This window comes from Loxodonta africana, chromosome 19, assembly GCF_030014295.1.
Source record: "Loxodonta africana isolate mLoxAfr1 chromosome 19, mLoxAfr1.hap2, whole genome shotgun sequence".
Classification (NCBI taxonomy): domain Eukaryota; kingdom Metazoa; phylum Chordata; class Mammalia; order Proboscidea; family Elephantidae; genus Loxodonta; species Loxodonta africana.
The window spans coordinates 6806692-6825293 of record NC_087360.1 but is presented as its reverse complement, the minus strand read 5'-3'; the positions used below and the strand labels follow the sequence as shown (position 1 = coordinate 6825293).

The following is an 18602-nucleotide window of genomic DNA, read 5'->3' as shown; positions in this document are numbered from 1 at the left end:
GCAACATCAAGTGATTAAATATTAGGCTTACCACAAATAAGATGTGGGTTTTATACAGTGGAATTTTATACAATGGAATATTTTTCAGTCATAATAAGGAATGAAGTTCTCATACATATTATGACATGGGTGAATCTTGAAAACATTATGCTCAGTGAAAGAAGCCGGTCACAAAAGACCACATATTATACTGTGTTGTGGTATTTTGGTGTTAAAAGCAATAATTTAAATGTAATCATTTCAAATATAATATTTTAAACTATATTTTGATATTTTTCTTTAAAAAAATTTTTTTTAGTGTGCTTTAAGTGAATGTTTACAATCGAAGTCAGTTTCTTTCTTTTTTACTGTACTTGGCACCTTGAAAACTGCAGTCTTCCCAGGACAAGGTCAACAAAAACAATTAAATATTACTGAGTTTCTTTTTTTATCTTCACTGTTCCCTGTATCTTCTGCACCACCGTCCTAGTTAAAATTTCCTTCTGCTTTGAAATTTCCCTAGAAATTCACCCTCTGAAGTGCCATATCTTCCTTCCTCTATGCTTTATATCCTTTTGTTACATAGTAAAACCCAGTAAGTCATTACTTTAAAATGTCAAAATGTCTTCCGTTGAGTAAATGCTTTTGATATAAAAATCAAAGATTCTTTTGTTCATTAATTTAATGATGTATTTACTGAGCATTTACTCTGTGTAAAGTCTAAAAGTATAGTAGTCAAAAGAACTGTGGAACAGAGAACCACTGAGGGAGCAGGAGAGCAGTGGGATGCAGACCCCAAATTCTCATAAGGCCAGACTTAATGGTCTGACTGAGACTGGAAGGACCCTGGTGGTCATGGCCCCCAGGCCTTCTGTTGGCCCAGGACAGGAACCATTCCCGAAGCCAACTCTTCAGACAGGGATTGGACTGGACAATGGGTTGGAGAGGGATGCTGGTGAGGAGTGAGCTTCTTGGATCAGGTGGACACTTGAGACTATGTTGGCATCTCCTGCCTGGAGGGGAGATGAGAGGGTAGCAGGGGTTAGAAGCTGGCAAAATGGACACGAAAAGAGAGAGTGGAGGGAGAGAGCAGACTGTCTCATTAGGGGGAGAGTAACTGGGAGTGTGTAGCAAGGTGTATATGGGTTTTTGTGTGAGAGACTGACTTGATTTGTAAACTTTCACTTAAAAAAAATTTTTTAAAGCACGATAAAAATTATTAAAAAAAAAAAAAAAGAACTGTGGAGTTAGCAGGCCTTGACTTGAACCCCTTGATTGCTATTTGCTAGTTCATAAACTTGATCAACTTTCCTAATCCCTCCAAAGCCCTGTTTCGTCACTGTAAACTGGAAAAAATAAAAGTATCTCTCCTCAAGACTGATGTGAGAATTAAGAGAGGTTATGCACGCACAGTGCCTAGGACAGGGTCTTGGATCAATGAATGTTGGCTATTTTTATAAAATGTCAATAATCTTCTCTTGTGGTTGTTAGGTGCTGTCGAGTTGGCTCTGACTCATAGCAACCGTATGTACAACAGAAAGAAACACCGCCAGGTCCTGAGCCATCCTCGTGATCATTGCTATGCTTGAGCCCACTGCTGCAGCCACTGTGTGAACCTATCTTGTTAAGGGTCTTCCTCTTTTTCGGTGACCCTCTACTTTAACAAGCATGATGTCCTTCTCCAGGGACTGGTCCCTCCTGATAACATGTCCAAAAGTAACTTCTCTTAGATCCCTCATAAAATTTGATAATCTGTTGGAACGTAATTATAGCTCTTCTCTCTCCCTCTCTGTTGGGAAACTATGAAAATGACGACCATAAGTTATAGGAGAAGTCCTTAAAGTGTGGTTCTGGGACCAACAGCATCAGCATCACCTGGAAACTTGTTAGAAATGCAAATTCGTGGGTAAGACCATACAGCTACAAACTCTGGGGATGGAGCCCAGCAATCTGTTTTAACAAGACTTCCAGGTAATTCTGATAACGCACTTAAATTTGAGAACCAATGAGTGGGTTCTACAGCCAGACCACAAGGATTCAAATCCTGGCTCTGCCATTTGTAAACTGTGTGACTGCAGGCAAGTAAATTACCCTTGGGGTTCAGTTTTCCCAACTGTAAAATGGGGATAATTATAGAATCTACTTCATCAGATTGTTGTGAAGTGTGGAGAAAAGTGGCTGGCACATAATAATGCTCAATAAATTTCAGCTATAATTGTTATTATAAACTATTTTTGTCATAAAAGTATTCAGTGTAAGAAATTTCCCAAGTTTGTATAATTATTTGGGAACAGGGCATGTAGTTGGCCCAATAACACACATAGAATATGGCTACAACAAAGCTTAAAAAGAAGTCCCATTGATATGTCCTGACACGAAGTTTTAGCAATAATTTCAGAAACTCCTTTCCCCGTGAGATTTAACACAGGCATGCAGCGGCAGGCAGCGCATTTCTCTTTTCCCTTCCTTTGGGCAGAAACCAAAGAATGACTAAAAAAGGGAACATTAAGTAAGGTCACGCCTCATTCACAGTTAAGCAAAGGTAAAAGTGAAACGGGAAACAAAAGTAAGTGGGTGGTTCACACTTCATACAAATGGAACTCTAAACGTCTGGGGCTTATGTCCACAAATACGGAAGTTCCGTCAACAAATAGCTCCTCATCCTAAGTGGTACATCAAGCAAATTCAGTCTCACGCTCTTCTGAATATCTGTGGCACCACTTATTTCCTGAGTGGCACACTCAATGTGGACTTCTTCCAGTTCTCTAAATAATTTTTAGATTGTTAGTGTTAAATCATGCAAGGAAATAGCAAGGATTTGGAGATTTCCCAGTCTGGTTTAAATGCCTGTAATTCTGGGCCAACAACGACTTCATCTCTAGGAGTTCAAGGTTTTAAGAAAAATAATTTGGTTGCAGGAAGGGTGGGGGCCAGGCACTTGTTTTGAGTCTGTGTTTGCATAAGAGGACTATTTTTTCTTTTTTTACTGTTTATTCAGGGTGTGTGTCAGAAGGGCGGGCACAGGCATTAAAGGAGTTTTCAGCTTGCTTGCTTTGGACAGGAAAAACCAATCGCTAGAAAAGGACATCCTGTTTGGTAAGGTGGATGGTCACTGACAATGAAGGAAACCCTCAATGAGATGCACTGATACAATAGCCATGACAGTGGACTTAAACATACCAACAATCGTGAAGATGGCAAAGGACCGGGCAACATTTAGGCCTGTTGTACACAAGGTCGCCACGAGTTGGAGTCACTTTATGGCAACTAACAACAGTAATTAGAAATAACATTACCTTCTAAGAATAAAATTGGAATCAAAACGAGATCAGTCATCTACACGAACCACCTACTTGTAAGGATTAATCAGAAAAATGGGTGGCTCCAGATTGAAACCAGCACAACTAGATGGTACCCGGCTACCACCACCAACTGCTCTGACAGGGATCACAATAGAGGGTCCTGGACGGAGCTGGAAAAAAATGTAGAACAAAATTCTAACTCACACACACACACATACACAAAACCAGACTTACTGGTCTGACAGACACTGGAGAAACCCCAAGAGTATGGCCCTCGGGCTCCCTTTTAACTCGGTACTGAAGTCACTCCTGAGGTTCACCCTTCAGCCAAAGATTAGCAGGCCCATAAAACAAAAGGAGACTAAAGGGGCATACTAGCCCAGGGGCAAGGACGAGAAGGCAGGAAGGGACAGGAAAGCTGGTAACAGTGAACCCAAGGTCGAGAAGGGGATTGTTGACATGTTGTTGGGGTGGCAACCAATGTCACAAAACAATATGTGTATTAACAAGAAATTAATTTGCTGTGTAAACCTTCATCTAAAATACAAATAAATCAATAAATAAATTTACAGCCTCGGGAACCCTATGAGGCAATTCCACTATGTTCTATAGGGTCTCTGAGTCGGATTTGACTCCAAGACAATGGGATTACGAGTGAGGAAACTGAGGGTTTGAAGGGTTTAGTAACCTTCCCATCATACAACCTGGGATTGAGGGATGTTTAAAATGGGACTCAGAGCCAAGTTTATCTGGAACCAGACATAGTGTTTGGCCCATCATATGCGGCGGACCCTGCTAGCACCCACTAGCAATACTGAGCCCTAACCCACTCTAAAAGAAGTTATTTCCAGAGTGTCATGGGGGACAGGCTGGTGGTGAGGACTTTAATTTCTCATTATATACTTCTGTAATTTTTTAAAATAAGCAAATAAAAAAAAAGTGGCTGAAAAATTTCACAAGACACCCATCATGAAGTTCATGAAAGCAGGTTTCTAATAATGAATTTCAAGTTGTAACACAGTCAAGTCCTAATCTAACGGAATGTATTGACCTATCCAAAATGAAATGGCATCGGAAGGCATTCATCTATCCACTCTACAAGTATTTATTGACCACATGGTCTCTGCCGTCCTCTCCCCATGAAGAAACCTCTTCAGGTTCTTCAGTATGTTAAAGAATCTCCCAAGAACTTGCTACAAATGCAAATTTCCAGAAATTCTGAGTTTATGAGCTTTGGGCGGGCTGCCCTCTCACCCCAAATTTTGTTGTTGTTGTTGCCGTACTAAAGTGGCGCAGTGGTTAAGAGCTCAGGCTGCAAACTAAAAAGTTGGCAGTTTGAATCCACCAGCCACTCCTTGGAAACCCCATGTGGCACTTCCACTCTGTCCTACAGGGTCGCTAAGAGTCAGAATAGACTGGACAGCAACTGGTTAGGTTTTTTGGTACTAAAGTTAATGGCCCGAAATTCCTTTCGAGGAACTGTTTTTCCTGAGTGGGGAGCAAATTTATTAAATCTACGGATTATTGAATCTCTGAAAACATGTACAAAATTTCATGTGAACCGGCATATGCATTTTCTGAAGAATAAATCATAATGTCATCAGATTCTCAAAAGTGAGTCTGAACCAGAAGGTCCCTTGGCTACGCGGAGAATTCAGCTGTTTGCAGACAACGGCACATTCGAAAGTCTTTCAACTTAACTGCTCGACTTAGCACTTTTGGTCTCCGCACAAAAAAATTAAAAGCTAATTTTCCTTGAAGTGATACGACCCTAATTCTCAATGCGTGTGATTAATCTTCTCAAAACAAAAGCAAAACAAACAAAAAAAAAAAAAAAAAAAAAAAAAAACCCCAGGACTGTGGCGAATCTGCTCCTCTCAATATAAAGGTCCAGCTGAGGCAGACATGAGAAATCCGTCGCTTCCAGGCGGGCGCCAGTCTCCGTGGGAAAGGAAACCTGGATATTGCTGAGGTGAGTGGAAGCCGTCTGGCGAGAGCGGGGCCTACGCGGATGAGAAAGAAGAGGGAATTCGGCCTGGACGGTGCAACCGCACGCATATGGGCCGCCATGTTGAATCCTGGCAAAGGGGTAGACTTTTTGGGGTTGTGTTGAGGGGAGCGGGGACAAGAGAAGGGCTGGAAGGAAGAGCCCTTCCAGCCGGGGCCCACCCAGAAAGTGAGGCGCTTTGAGGGCCAGCGGCCAAGGCGGATACTTACGGGGAGATTGGGAGGATAGGTTTTTACACGGAGGCTTCCGCCTTTGCGCTCATGGCGCCACTACGCATGCCCGGAGTGGGGCCTTCAGTTTTCCTAATTGGGTGGAAAGCGCGGCAGAGTCTTATCCAAAAAAAGACCCGCTAAAAAGGCGTGACTTTTTTTTTTTTTTAGTAGCTGTTGTTTGTGTCATAACTTATAATTATAAAGCACTGTCATGGCCATTTTCGTATCTAATCTTCACAAAAACTCAGTGAAGTTGCATTGAGCTACATTTTAACAGTTAAGAATCCAAACGTTGAAAATGTAATGGGTGTTCTCAGATCCAGTGTTCTTTTTCTTTCCTACCTCAGTCCCCACTCTTTCTCTCTCAAATATCATCCCCATTTAAGAATGATGATGAAAATAAAAATCCAAAGAGATTGTTGTAGGAAATCTTAACGCTGTTGTTAGGTACCATGGAGTTGGTTCCGACTCATAGCGACCCTATGCACAACAGAAGGAGACACTGCCCAGTCCTGCACTATCCTCACAATCGTTGTTATGCTTGAGCTCATTGTTGCAGCAACTGCGTCAGTCCACCTCCTTGAGGGTCTTCCTCTTTTCCCTTGACCCTGTACTCTGCCAAGCATGATGTCCTTCTTCAGGGACTGATCCCTCCTGACAACATGTCCAAAGTATGTAAGACGCAGTCTCGTCATCCTTGCCTCTAAGGAGCATTCTGGCTGCACTTCTTCCAAGACAGATTTGTTCGTTCTTTTGGCAGTCCATGGTATATTCAATATTCTTCACCAACACCACAATTCAAAGGCGCCAACTCTTCTTTGGTATTGCTTATTCATTGTCCAGCTTTCACATGCATATGATGCGATTGAAAATACCATGGCTTGGGTCAGGCGCACCTTAGTCTTCAAGGTGACATCTTTGCTCTTCAGCACTTTAAAGAGGTCCTTTGCAGCAGATTTACCCAATGCAATGTGTCTCTTGATTTCTCAATTTCTGCTTCCATGGCTGTTGATTGTGGATCCAAGTAAAATGAAATCCTTGACAACTTCAATCTTTTCTCCGTTTATCATGATGTTGCTCACTGGTCCAGTTGTGAGGATTTTTGTTTTCTTTATGTTGAGGTGTAATCCATACTGAAGGCTGTGGTCTTTGGTCTTCATTAGTAAGTGTTTCAAGTCCTCTTCACTTTCAGAAAGCAAGGTTCTGTCATCTGCATAACGCAGGTTGTTAATGAGTCTTCCTCCAATCTTGATGCCCCGTTCTTCTTCATATAGTCCAGCTTCTCGGATTATTTGTTCAGCATACTGATTAAATAGGTATGGTGAAAGAATACAACCCTGACGCACACCTTTCCTGACTTTAAACCAATCAGTATCCCCTTGTTCTGTCCGAACAACTGCCTCTTGATCTATGTAAGGTTCCTCATGAGCACAATTAAGTGTTCTGGAATTCCCATTCTTGGCAGTGTTGTCCATAGTTTGTTATGATCCACACAAATGCCTTTGCATAACCAATAAAACACAGGTAAACATCCTTCTGGTATTCTCTGCTTTCAGCCAGGATCCATCTGGCATCAGCAGTGATATCCCTGGTTCCACATCCTCTTCTGAAACCAGCCTGAATTTCTGGCAGTTCCCTGTCCATATACTGCTGCAGCCGTTTTTGAATGATCTTCAGCAGAATTGTGCTTGCATGTGATATTAATGATATTGTTCTATAATTTCCACATTCGGTTGGATCACCTTTCTTGGGAATAGGCATAGATACGGATGTCTTCCAATCAATTGGCCAGGGAGCTGTCTTTCATATTTCTTGGCATAGACGAATGAGCACCTCCAGCGCTGCATCTGTTTGTTGAAACATCTCAGTTGATATTCCATCAATTCTTGGAGCCTTGTTTTTCACCAAAGCCTTCAGAGCAGCTTGGACTTCTTCCTTCAGTACCATCGGTTCCTGATCATATGCCACCTCTTGAAATGGTTGAATATCGACTAATTCTTTTTGGTATAATGACTCTGTATATTCCTTCCATCTTCTTTTGATGCTTCCTGCATCATTTAATATTTTCCCCATGGAATCCTTCACTATTGTAACTCGAAGCTTGAATTTTTTCTTCAGTTCTTTCAGCTTGAGAAACGCCAAGCATGTTCTTCCCTTTTGGTTTTCCATCTCCAGCTCTTTGCACATGTCATTATAATACTTGATTTTGTCTTCTCGAGAGGCCCTTTGAAATCTTCTGTTCAGTTCTTTTACTTCATGAATTCTTCCTTTTGCTTTAGCTGCTTGACGCTCAAGAGCAAGTTTCAGAGTCTCCTCTGACATCCACCTTGGTCTTTCCTTCCTTTCCTGTCTTTTCAGTGACCTCTTGCTTTCTTCATGGATGATGTCCTTGATGTCATTCCACATCTCGTCTGGTCTTCGGTCACTAGCGTTCAATGTGTCAAATCTATTCTTCAGATGGTCTCTAAATTCAGGTGGGATATACTCAAGGTCATATTTTGGCTGTCGTAGACTTGCTCTCATTTTCTTCAGCTTCAGCTTGAACTTGCATATGAGCACCTGATGGTCTGTTCCACAGTCGGCCCCTGGCCTTGTTCTGACTGACGATATTGAGCTTTTCCATCGTCTCTTTCCACAGATGTAGTCAGTTTGATTTCTGTGTGTTCCATCCAGCGAGGTCCATGTTTATGTTGGTGAAAGAAGGTATTTGCAATGAAGGAGTCGTTGGTCTTGCAAAATTCTATCATTCGATCTCTGGCATTGTTTCTATCACCAAGGCCATATTTTCCAACTACTGATCCTTCTTTGTTTCCAACTTTTGCATTCCAATCACCAGTAATTATCAATGCATCTCGATTGCATGTTCGATCTATCTCAGACTGCAGCAGCTGATAAAAATCTTCTGTGTCTTCATCTTTGGCCCTAGTGGTTGGTGCGTAAATTTGAATAAATAGTCGTATTAACTGGTCTTCCTTGTGGGTGTGTGGATATTATCCTATCACTGACAGCATTGTACTTTAGGATAGATCTTGAAACGTTCTTTTTGACAATGAATGCAACACCATTCCTCTTCGAGTTGTCATTCCCAGCATAATAGAGTATACGATTGTCTGATTCACAATGGCCAATACTAGTCCGTTTCAGGTCACTAAGGCCTAGGATATCGATGTTTATGTGTTCCATTTCATTTTTGACGATTTCCAATTTTCCTAGATTCATACTTCGTACATTCCAGGTTCCGATTGTTAATGGATGATTGCAGCTGTTTCTTCTCATTTTGAGTCGTGCCACATCAGCAAATGAAGGTCCCGAAAGCTTGACTCCATCCACATCATTAAGGTCAACTCTACTTTGAGGAGGCAGCTCTTCCCCAGTCATCTTTTGAGTGCCTTCCAACCTGGGGGGCTCATCTTCCAGCACTATATCAGACACTGTTCCACTGCTATACTTAAGGTTTTCACTGGCGAATGCTTTTCAGAAGTAGACTGCTGGGTCCTTCTTCCTAGTCTGTCTTAGTCTGGAAGCTCAGCTGAAACCTGTCCTCCATGGGTGACCCTGCTGGTATCTGAATACTGGTGACATAGCTTCCAGCATCACAGCAACACACAAGCCCTCACAGTATGACAAACTGACATGTGATCTTAACGCTACAACAGAGAAAATACATGTAGGAAGATTTCTTAGAAGCGGCGAAACCTGCTGCTGTCTTGGCATTTAGTATTGATAAAATAATGCAGATGAGGGAGCTAACGGAACATCCATGTTTATCCCTCTGTAACTGTCTTCATAGTTTAATTTGAAGACCTCTTAAAGCTTTGAACAGGAGCTCTATTATAATACTGATTTTTAGAGTAGATCTTTGTGACCATTTTCTGCTGAATGAGGTAAGGATTTTTTCCTACCCGGGGTGTGGAGGGAGGGAGTCTTTAGGCTCACATACCCAGAATCCTGGTGGATTTTTTTTACGTTCCATCTCCAAAGCTTTGTATTTCATGCAGGCTATCTAAGGCAATGGTTAAGAACATGAGCTCTGTAATCAAAGCAGCCTTCGGATTCTAACCCTCCGCTGGGCTACTTCTTAGCTTTGTGATTTGGGGGAAAAGACATCGTTCCTGTATCTCCGGTTCTTCATCTGAAATGGCAATAACAAATGAAATGGTATTGTTTTGAGGGTGAGACGAATTAAGTGCTTGGTGCTTCCTAAATGTTCAGTACAAATTGACTATAATTATTGTCATCCTTAGTTCTTCCTGCAAGTCTGTGATGGAGGTGGCAAGATTAGAATCCAAGAATTTTAGGTAGACTGTAACAACATACCACAGTGTCTTCTCTTCCATGGAGAAATTCCAGCCATGAGAGAAGAGGCACGAAGTGAGTTAGGGGCAGAGCCTAGACCAGGGCCAAAGTTGTCTGCCTGTCTTCCAGTGCTCTCTTGTAGACTCCAGCTGTTTATAGCCCTTTTACTGACAAGGACACTAGAGAGGCGGCTTCTCCAAAGTTACTTGTTAATGATGACGGACATACATTCCCCTATTTTTTTTTTAATTGTGGTTTAGGTGAAAGCTTACAGTTCAAGTTAATTTTTCATTCAGAAAGTTAAACGCATTGTTTTTTGACACTAGTTGCAATTCCCACAATGTGACAGCCCACTTCCCCTTTCCACCCCGGATTTCCTCCGTCCATCCAACCAGTTCCCATCCCTTCCTGCCCTCTCATTCTGCCTCCGGACAGGAGTGGCCCATTTTTTCTCATGTGTCTGCTTGAACTAAGAAGCACGCTCATCAGACTATTATTATGTTTTGTGGTATAGTCCATTCTAATCTTTGTCTGAAGAGTGGGGATCGGGAATGGTTTTAGTTCTGGGTTAACAAAGTGTCCGGGGGTTCCTTCGGTCTCAGTCAGACCATTAAGTCTGGTCTTTTTACATGAATTTGAGTTCTGCATCACACTTTTCTCCCACTTTGTCAGGGACTCTCTGTTGTGTTCTCTGTCAGGGTTGTCATTGGTGGTAGCTGGGTACCACCTAGTTCTGGTTTCAGGCTGATGGAGTCTCTGGTTTATGTGGTCTTTTGTCTCTTGACATTGTCCTATTTTTACAAGATAGTGGCAGACAGTGTAATGTTGAGGTCCTGCCTCTCAGTTCTCAAATAACATGCTCCTTTTTCTTGACTTGGACAAAAAACTTCTGTGAATTTTCATTGGAGTTGGTTCGGTTCCACAGCATTTATCAGGAAGTGTTCCAGGATCTAGAAACAGAACAAGGCAGACACTAGAGGTGGCTGAAGAGTGTTTTCTGGATGGGGGGCCGGAGTTGCCATTGAGTTGATCGCAACTCAGTGGCAATCCCACATGTTACAGAGTAATACTGAGCTACCTAGGGTTTTCTTGGCTGGAATCTCTACAGAAGCAGATTGCCAGGCCTTTTTTCCAAGGTGCCTCTGGGTGGACTCAAATCACTAACCTTTCGGTTAGTAGGGGAGTGCAAGCCTTTTGTGCCACTCAGAGGCCTGATTGGGCAACATGGGATCCTTATTACAGAAGAGGTACAGTGAGCTGTAGGTGCCGCAAATTTGCTTCATGTGGCAGGGGCTTGAAGCTTGACGTGGATGGACAGTAGAATTTCCACAAGTGGAGATGTGGGAGGTGGAAGGGAAGAGAATATTCTCAGCAGTGGAAATTTTACAGGCAAAGACATGGAATCAGGGTGCTTTCAAAGGAGGAGGAGGGATCCTGCCTAGTTTAAGAATAGAGTCAGCCAGAACCTCTAATTCCTAAAAAAAAAACAAAAATAGACTTACTGGACTGGTTAAGATTGGAGGACTCCCTGAGACTACTGCCCTGAGATACTCTTCAAACCTTGAACCGAAACTAACCCCTGAGGTCACCTTGTAGCTAAACAGCAGATTGGCTCATAGAATAATGAGTATCAGCCATAAGTACTGTGCTGCTTTAAGAAATCATCCATGTGAGACCAAATGGTCAACAATTCCTTTAAAACAAAGATGAGAATGTAAGGGGGGCAGGGAAATTAGATTAATAGAAATGGGACAACTAGAATGGAAATAACAAGAATGTTTATGTATTGTGAAGAATGTAACAATGTCACTGAACAACTTGTGTAGAAATTGTTGACCAGGAACCTAAACTGCTGTAAACCTTCACCCAAAACACAATAAAAAAACCAAACCCGTTGCTGTCGAGTCGATTCAGACTCATAGCGACCCTATAGGACAGAGCAGAACTGCCCCATAGAGTTTCTAAGGAGCACCTGGTGGATTTGAACTGCCAGCCTTTAGGTTAGCAGCCATAGCACTTAACCACTACGCCGCCAGGGTTTCCAAAAACACAATAGAGTATTATTTTAAAAAGACAAAAAAAAGAGTTAGTGATGGGATATGGTGAGATGCTAAGTAAGTGTCTTGATTGCCAAACCATTGGCTCTGGGTTTTATTCTGTAGGTATTTGGCTTTTGTACTGGGGGGAAAATAAGTCCACAGTGTACCCCATAAGCAGTCATTCCCCCACATAATCCATAAACTGAAGAACAACAAAAAGGACCCTTGAGGGCAATTTGAGTAAGAAGAGAGAAGTTGCAGATATCATTTTTACAAATACGGGAAGATGGTGTTAGGAATGAGGATTATCATACATATGTCACAGAGCCCTGGTTTCTAAATAACATCTTTCAGCATTGACTCTACACCTTGTACAGAAGGGGTCATAGAAGTATTAGCAGTGTCTGAAATGTTGGCAAGCACCTTATTCCAGCAAAGACTCACACAAATTAATTACCCTGGACCAGAAGGAATGGCAACTGGAGTGGGCTTGCTGGGCTGAAGTTGCCCTTGCAATCAATTCGCATGCTCCAAGCCATGAACTACAACAAGGAGTCTGTGGATGGGTCACTGTGGTCTCTCTTAGCTTTGCTGTTTACTATAAAACGCTGCCTTAAAATCACCATTTTCCCTTGTGGTTTTGATTTATAAAAAAAAAAAAAGTCCTTATCTTTTAGTGATGCATACCGAAATATGTACAGATGATGTAATGTCTAGAAATTGCTTCAAAATAATCCAGGGGCAGGGATGTGAGTGGGGCGGAGATGGAACAAGATTGGCCACACAGTGGTATGGTTGGAGCCCGGTGAGTTCAGGCAGGGTGTTATTCTGTTCTCTGCACTGTGTTGAACGTGTATTTTACTCTCCAGACCTGCTGGAGTTAAAAAGAAGGCTCTTTCAAAGAGTTATAAGAGGCTTGGAATACTCCACCTTGCCTGCCCTCCCCCCATCTGAAATCCCTGTCTCCTTTGGGATCCACATTTCTACTTGCACATTTGCTTGCTCGCTCAGGAGCTTTCGTTCACACTTTACACAGACTTTTGAATAGATAAGTCTAAATGTTTGTGTGTTCTGTACATCCTGCTCCCACACCAACTGATGTGTCCAAATACGTAAAGGTGCTTTATGTTGTTTCTCTGTCTACCTTTTATCTGTTATAAAAACTCCTTGCTTTTCTCTGTCCGGTGAAGCATCTCTCACTGAGACCTTGCTGCCTGTTTCTGAAACCAAAATAAACTCTATAAAATTAAGTTTGTGAGAATTTTTTTTAACAGCTGGCACGTTTGGAATTCCTGGTAGTGAAGAGTTTTTTGAAATGTCACTTTTCACAGCAGTTCCAAGGCGGGTTTTCCTACGACCATTTTAAAGTCCTTGGAAGGCGAGCTTTGATTTTCATCCATGCGCCACGATCGGCCATCGTCATCGGTAAGTGCCCTGCTGTGGCTCAGCAGAACGAGACACATGTGGATCAAATGCAAGCACACTGTCGTCCTCTGCTTTGTCCCGAGAGGAGGGTGGAGGAGTGGGTATGAGCTGTCTCTGCGCCTGACTCCCGGCCTTTGATAGTAGCTCCCCGACTCACTAGCTGGGAGGCCTTGGGCTTTGTGGGGATCTGCTTCCTTCCCTAACTGCAGGAAGGGCTGATAAAGGTACCTACTTCATCAGGTTGGTGGGCGGATTATGTAACCGGTGCTGGCACAGAGCAGACGCTACCTAAACGCCTGCTCTTATCCTTCTCAGAACATGAACAAGTGGATGCCCATTGCCAAGGAGTATGACCCGCTTAAAGCCGGCAGCATCGATGGCACCGACGAAGAACCACATGACCGGGCAGTCTGGAGGGCAATGCTGGCCCGCTACGTCCCCAACAAAGGCGTCACGGGAGATCCCCTCCTCACCCTGTTTGTGGCAAGACTCAACCTGCAGACCAAAGAGGAGAAGTTAAAGGAGGTATTTTCCCGATACGGTGACATCCGGCGGCTTCGGCTGGTTAGGGACTTGGTCACCGGCTTTTCAAAGGGCTACGCCTTCATTGAATACAAGGATGAACGTTCCCTGTTGAATGCTTACAGAGATGCAGACGGCCTGGTCATCGACCAGCATGAGATATTTGTGGACTACGAGCTGGAAAGGACTCTCAAAGGGTGGATTCCTCGGCGGCTTGGAGGAGGTCTCGGGGGGAAAAAGGAATCTGGGCAGCTGAGATTTGGGGGACGGGATCGGCCTTTTCGAAAACCTATTAATTTGCCAGTTGTTAAAAATGACCTGTACAGAGAGGGGAAAAGGGAAAGGAGGGAGCGGTCTCAGTCCCGGGAAAGACACTGGGACTCAAGACCGAGGGATCGAGACCATGACAGGGGCCGGGAGAAGCGGTGGCAGGAAAGAGAGCCAGCCAGGGCGTGGCCTGACAATGACTGGGAGAGAGAGAGGGATTTTAGAGACGACAGGCTCAAGGGCAGGGAGAAGAGGGACAGAAGTAAATGGAGGCTCAACAGTAAACCAGAAGATGAAGAGAAAGCCTAAGTGATTTTCGTGGACTTTATACAAAGTGTAAGTCCCATGGTTGAATAAACATCACTGATGTTAACAGGATTTGGAGTAATTTTTCTTTCCAATCTGGAACCCAGGTTTAAGCTGAATACACTGACTTTGTGAATTTATCTTCTTCATTCTCTATATGAGCTTCCTGTGGCCACTGTGACGAAGTATAACAAACTTTGGTGGCTTAAAACAACAAATTTATTCTCTCACAGCTCTGCAGGCCTGAAGTCCGAAATCAAGGTGTTGGCAGGGCTGTGCTCCCTCCGGAGGCTCTACGGAGTCCCCTCTTGCCTCTCTTAGCTTCTAGCAGCTCCAGGAAACAAACGCCTGGTGTTCCTTGACTCGGAGGTGCATCACTCCAGTCTCTGCATCTGTGTTCACATGGCCGTCTTCCCTGTGTTCATCTTCCTTGTCTTTTCCTCTTACAAGGATACCAGTCATAAAGAGATCAGGGCCCAGGCTACTCCAGTAAGACCTCACGTTAGCTAATAACATCTGCAAATACGCTACTTCCAAAGGAGGTCATGTTTACAGGTACCGGGGATTAGAATGGCAACGTATCTTTCTGGGGGACAGTTCAACCCCTAACAATCTGCTCCTAGTTTATCCTGCAGACCTGTGCACGCATGTGAAAGGGTGTATTTACCTGCAGCAGTTTGTGACAGTAAAAGCGGAATGAACTTACCTGCCCATGAGTGGGAGGCTGGATAAGCATTAATAAATCATACACCTATATGATAGGCCATGGTTTCTCAACTTTGGCACTGTTGGCATCTGGGACCAGGTAGTTCTTTGCCGTGGGGGGCTGTCCTGTGCACTGTAGGGTGTTTAGCAGCATCCCTAGCCTCCACTCACAGGAAACCAGTAGCACTCTCCTCTCCAGCTGCAAAAGCCAAAAATGTCTCTACCCACTGCCATCAATTCTGACTCACAGTGACCCTGTAGGACAGAGGAGAACTGCCCCATAGGGTTTCCAAGGAGGAGCTGCGGGATTCGAACTGCTGATCTGGTCTCTAGACACTGCCAAATGACCCCTGGGAGGGCAAAATTGCCCAGGATTGAGAAACCACTACCTTACATGCTGATGGGAGTGATCCTCAGGATATTTTAAGGGAAAAAAGAAAGGTACAGAACAGCACGTATACAGTATTCTGCCATTTATATATAAAGAAATAAGGGGAGTGCTAGAAACATATATATACATATACATACATATACACATGTATATATATGTGTGTGTACATTATATATATATATCAAATATTTTTAGAAATATAGTTAAGAAACTGGTAACACTGGTTACCTGTGGGAAGAGGGTGGAAGGGCGATTTCTCAGTGTTATTAAGGTTGTGTGTCAACTTGGCTGGGCTATGACTTTCAGTGGTTCGGCAGTTAGGATGTATGTAGTCTGGCAGTCGTATAATGAGGTAATCACCTGCATGTGAGACTGGATGTAATGTGATCACCTCCACGATGGGATCTGCTGCGAGGAGCCAGCCAGTTGAAAGGGTGTTTCCTTGGGGGTGTGGCCTGCATCCAACATAGGTGGACTTTGTTGCAAGCCTGGTGGGGTTTTGCTTGCTCTGGATCCTGCAGCTGGCTCTTATTCACTGACCTCCGCTTCTTTGGACTTGAGCTAGCAGCTTACCTGTAGATCTTGGGATTTGTGAGCCTCCAGAGCCTGTGAGCCAGAGGCCTGTTGTCTGGCAACCTTGGGTTCACTAACTCCTGTCGCTCCATGAGTCAGGAGAGGCTTCCAGCCTGACTGGCTGACTTGGGACTTTCCAGCCTCTACAACAGCATGAGCCATTTCCTTGATAAAAATCTCCCTCTCTCTCTCTCTCTCTCTCGCTATACACACACACTTCACTGGTTTTGCTTCTCTGGAGAACTCAGTGTAAGACACTCAGCATACATGTTTTTATTCTAAGAATACTAATTCTGCACAACTGGAGGTGAGGACAGTTGCTGTAAAGCAACATCACCATCCTAACTGATCATTTTGTCAGCAACATGGAAATGCGCTGTATTGTAGATTCTGTAAATGGTCTGATGGCTTTTAGCAAACAATAGAAAAAATATACAAAGCAGCCCCGTCACATGGACCTGAGTGCTTTTGTAGGAAACGCCACCTCTGCGGTCTGTGAACTTCCAGCTCTGCTGGTGGAGAGAAAGAGTGTTGTGTGGGCAAACCCCCAAGTCATGGGTTGCAGACAGGACCATGAGCTGGCCAGCCACGAGGTCCTCAAGCCAACTTCCACCCGCTGCCCTTCTCGGTCAAGTCTTCCCCCCATCCACCGTCCTGCATCCCCTAGGTGCCCTCACTCCGTTCCCAGTCTGCTTTGGCACATTTGTCTTCTTAGCAGGGGACTACGTGATATTAAAAAAAAAAAACTCAGCTGCCATCGAGTCGATTACAACTCATGGCAACCCCATGTGTATCAGAGTACAACTGTACTCCAGAGGGTTTTCAATGGCTAATATTTTGGAAGCAGATTGCCAGGGCTTTCCTCCGAGGTGCCTCTGGGTGGACTCGATCCGCCAACCTTTCAATTAGCAGCTGAGTGCCTTAACTATTGCACCACCCATAGTGAATGCTAAAAGGAAAAAAGATGCCGGGGGGAAAAAATCCACACGAGATATTACAACATCTCATCCTCAGCAACTTTGTTTGGTTAGTACTGCATCACTCACAGCGATTCCAAGGCAGGCTTGCCTTGAACATAGCTCCATGCTCTAGGCATCACCAGCGACAAGGTACAACAGGATCACAGGCTCTGGCAAAGTTGTCTCCAGTTTCTGGGTGGGGGAACTGCTGTCCCTATTATCTGTTGCTCTGTGTCTGAGCTGAGGCAGCTGGTCGTGTGACTTCAGGGGCCTTGCCAGTCCAGTCAGTTCATCCTCTATAATATGCCATCATCACCCCGATCATTTCACGAGCGTAACTAATGGAAGGCTACCCCTTCCCCGCCTCCCACTTAAGTACAACACATGTAATCAAAAAATCTCTACACGGAGAATCTTAAACAAAGCAAGTCAAACCGTGATTCTAGTGGTGAGTGATGTATTTGGTTTAAAGAAGCTCCTGTTGTACTGAAGTTAATGCAAAAATCCGGCCTCTGTTCACGGGACTAGTTAAATAGATGGCCGAAGGGGTCGCAGTCATCTGCTGTAAACTGTGAGAGCCCTGGGTGTAAATCAACAGTTCTTTAGAGTCTGGCATCAGTTCGGAAAAGTCCTTCCTCAAAGCAGACAGTTTTGTTTGAGGGTTCTGTTTCGAGACAGCATCTGAAACAACCAAGAGGTGCGTAAGGCAGGACACCTGGGGCTGCCAGATTCAGCAGACGGTTCAGGTCCCAGGACAGACAAGGGTCAGGGTCACAGGTGCTGCAGGGCTTCCTGTCCTTGCTCTGTGTAGCCGTCATCTCGGTGCGAGTTTGCCCACTGACCGAAGGACTCCTGGACGTGCACGCTCCTCTGCGTGTTGTTGGCCAGGCGCTTTTTGTCTCGGGAGAAGAAGCTAAACCTTTTGGAAAGGGGAAGGAAAGAAAGAAATGAGAGGCTCCCCTTGGCTGTGCATGCAACGTGTTGCGGTGCCAGGGACACAGAACAGCAAATGCAGGAGGGGGCCAATCAACTCAGGCCACGGGAGGAAATGTCAGGGGTGCGAATCCTGGTTATTCTAAGGAAGCAGCGGGAGGCTGTGCACGTCATTTAGTCAGGGCACCTGGGGAGTGGCACACTGGGAACGGGCGTGCGTGCACATGGTGGGTGATGGATCTCCCACCTTAGGCGCTACTGAGGATGCTTGCCCCTTACTAGTGGGAGTAGACAAAAACCACGGTTCCTCCAGCCAGCCTAGTTACAGAACTGTACAGGAAAAGGAATACTTGAAAGCCACGTGGAAGCAAGATGATCTGGATGTAGACAGAGTAATATTTTTAAAGAATTACATATTGATTTAATGTCAATCAGGAAAATGTGTAAGTAGCACATCAAAGCCCAGGTTTTGAAGATACCATTGCTTAGGATGAGGCTAAAAGTAGGCATTTAAATTAAGAAAAATGATACAATTAAAAGATACATAAAGTAAAAAAATATATACAGGTAGTTCCTGATTTGTGATGGGGTTCCATTCCGATGACTCCACTGTAAGTCGGTTCTGATGTAAATCAAATATTTTTTTTTTTTTTAGTTTTCTTTATTATTGGCACAGCCTGCTATA

General features: G+C 44.0%; 2 protein-coding genes across 3 annotated transcripts in view; one reads left to right on the top strand and one right to left on the bottom strand.

Moving 5' to 3' along the window:
- The first annotated feature begins 5122 nt into the window (after positions 1-5122).
- Positions 5123-17035, top strand: SNRNP35 (small nuclear ribonucleoprotein U11/U12 subunit 35). 2 transcript variants are annotated; one of them, XM_010599818.3, is made up of 3 exons: positions 5123-5253; positions 13171-13261; positions 13577-17035. In XM_010599818.3, exons 2-3 carry the CDS (start codon positions 13235-13237, stop codon positions 14357-14359), a joined length of 810 nt encoding a protein of 269 aa, XP_010598120.1. In that variant the 5' UTR covers positions 5123-5253; positions 13171-13234; the 3' UTR covers positions 14360-17035. The 2 variants fall into 2 exon arrangements, with proteins under 2 accessions (XP_010598120.1, XP_003420374.2); XM_003420326.4 differs by having other exon boundaries at positions 5124-5253; positions 13168-13261.
- Positions 17028-18602, bottom strand: part of RILPL1 (Rab interacting lysosomal protein like 1) — a 49023-nt gene continuing 47448 nt past the window's right edge. Inside the window, exon 7 of the mRNA XM_003420283.3 lies at positions 17028-17903. Within this exon, the coding sequence (XP_003420331.2) occupies positions 17756-17903 (148 nt within the window). The 3' untranslated portion in view covers positions 17028-17755. The remainder of the gene's footprint in view (positions 17904-18602) is intronic.

Coding starts and splice junctions, on each gene's coding strand:
- SNRNP35 (XM_010599818.3), top strand. CDS start 13,235: ATGCGCCACGATCGGCCATCGTCATCG. Junction 13,262..13,576: donor ACGATCGGCCATCGTCATCG/GTAAGTGCCCTG, acceptor TATCCTTCTCAG/AACATGAACAAGTGGATGCC.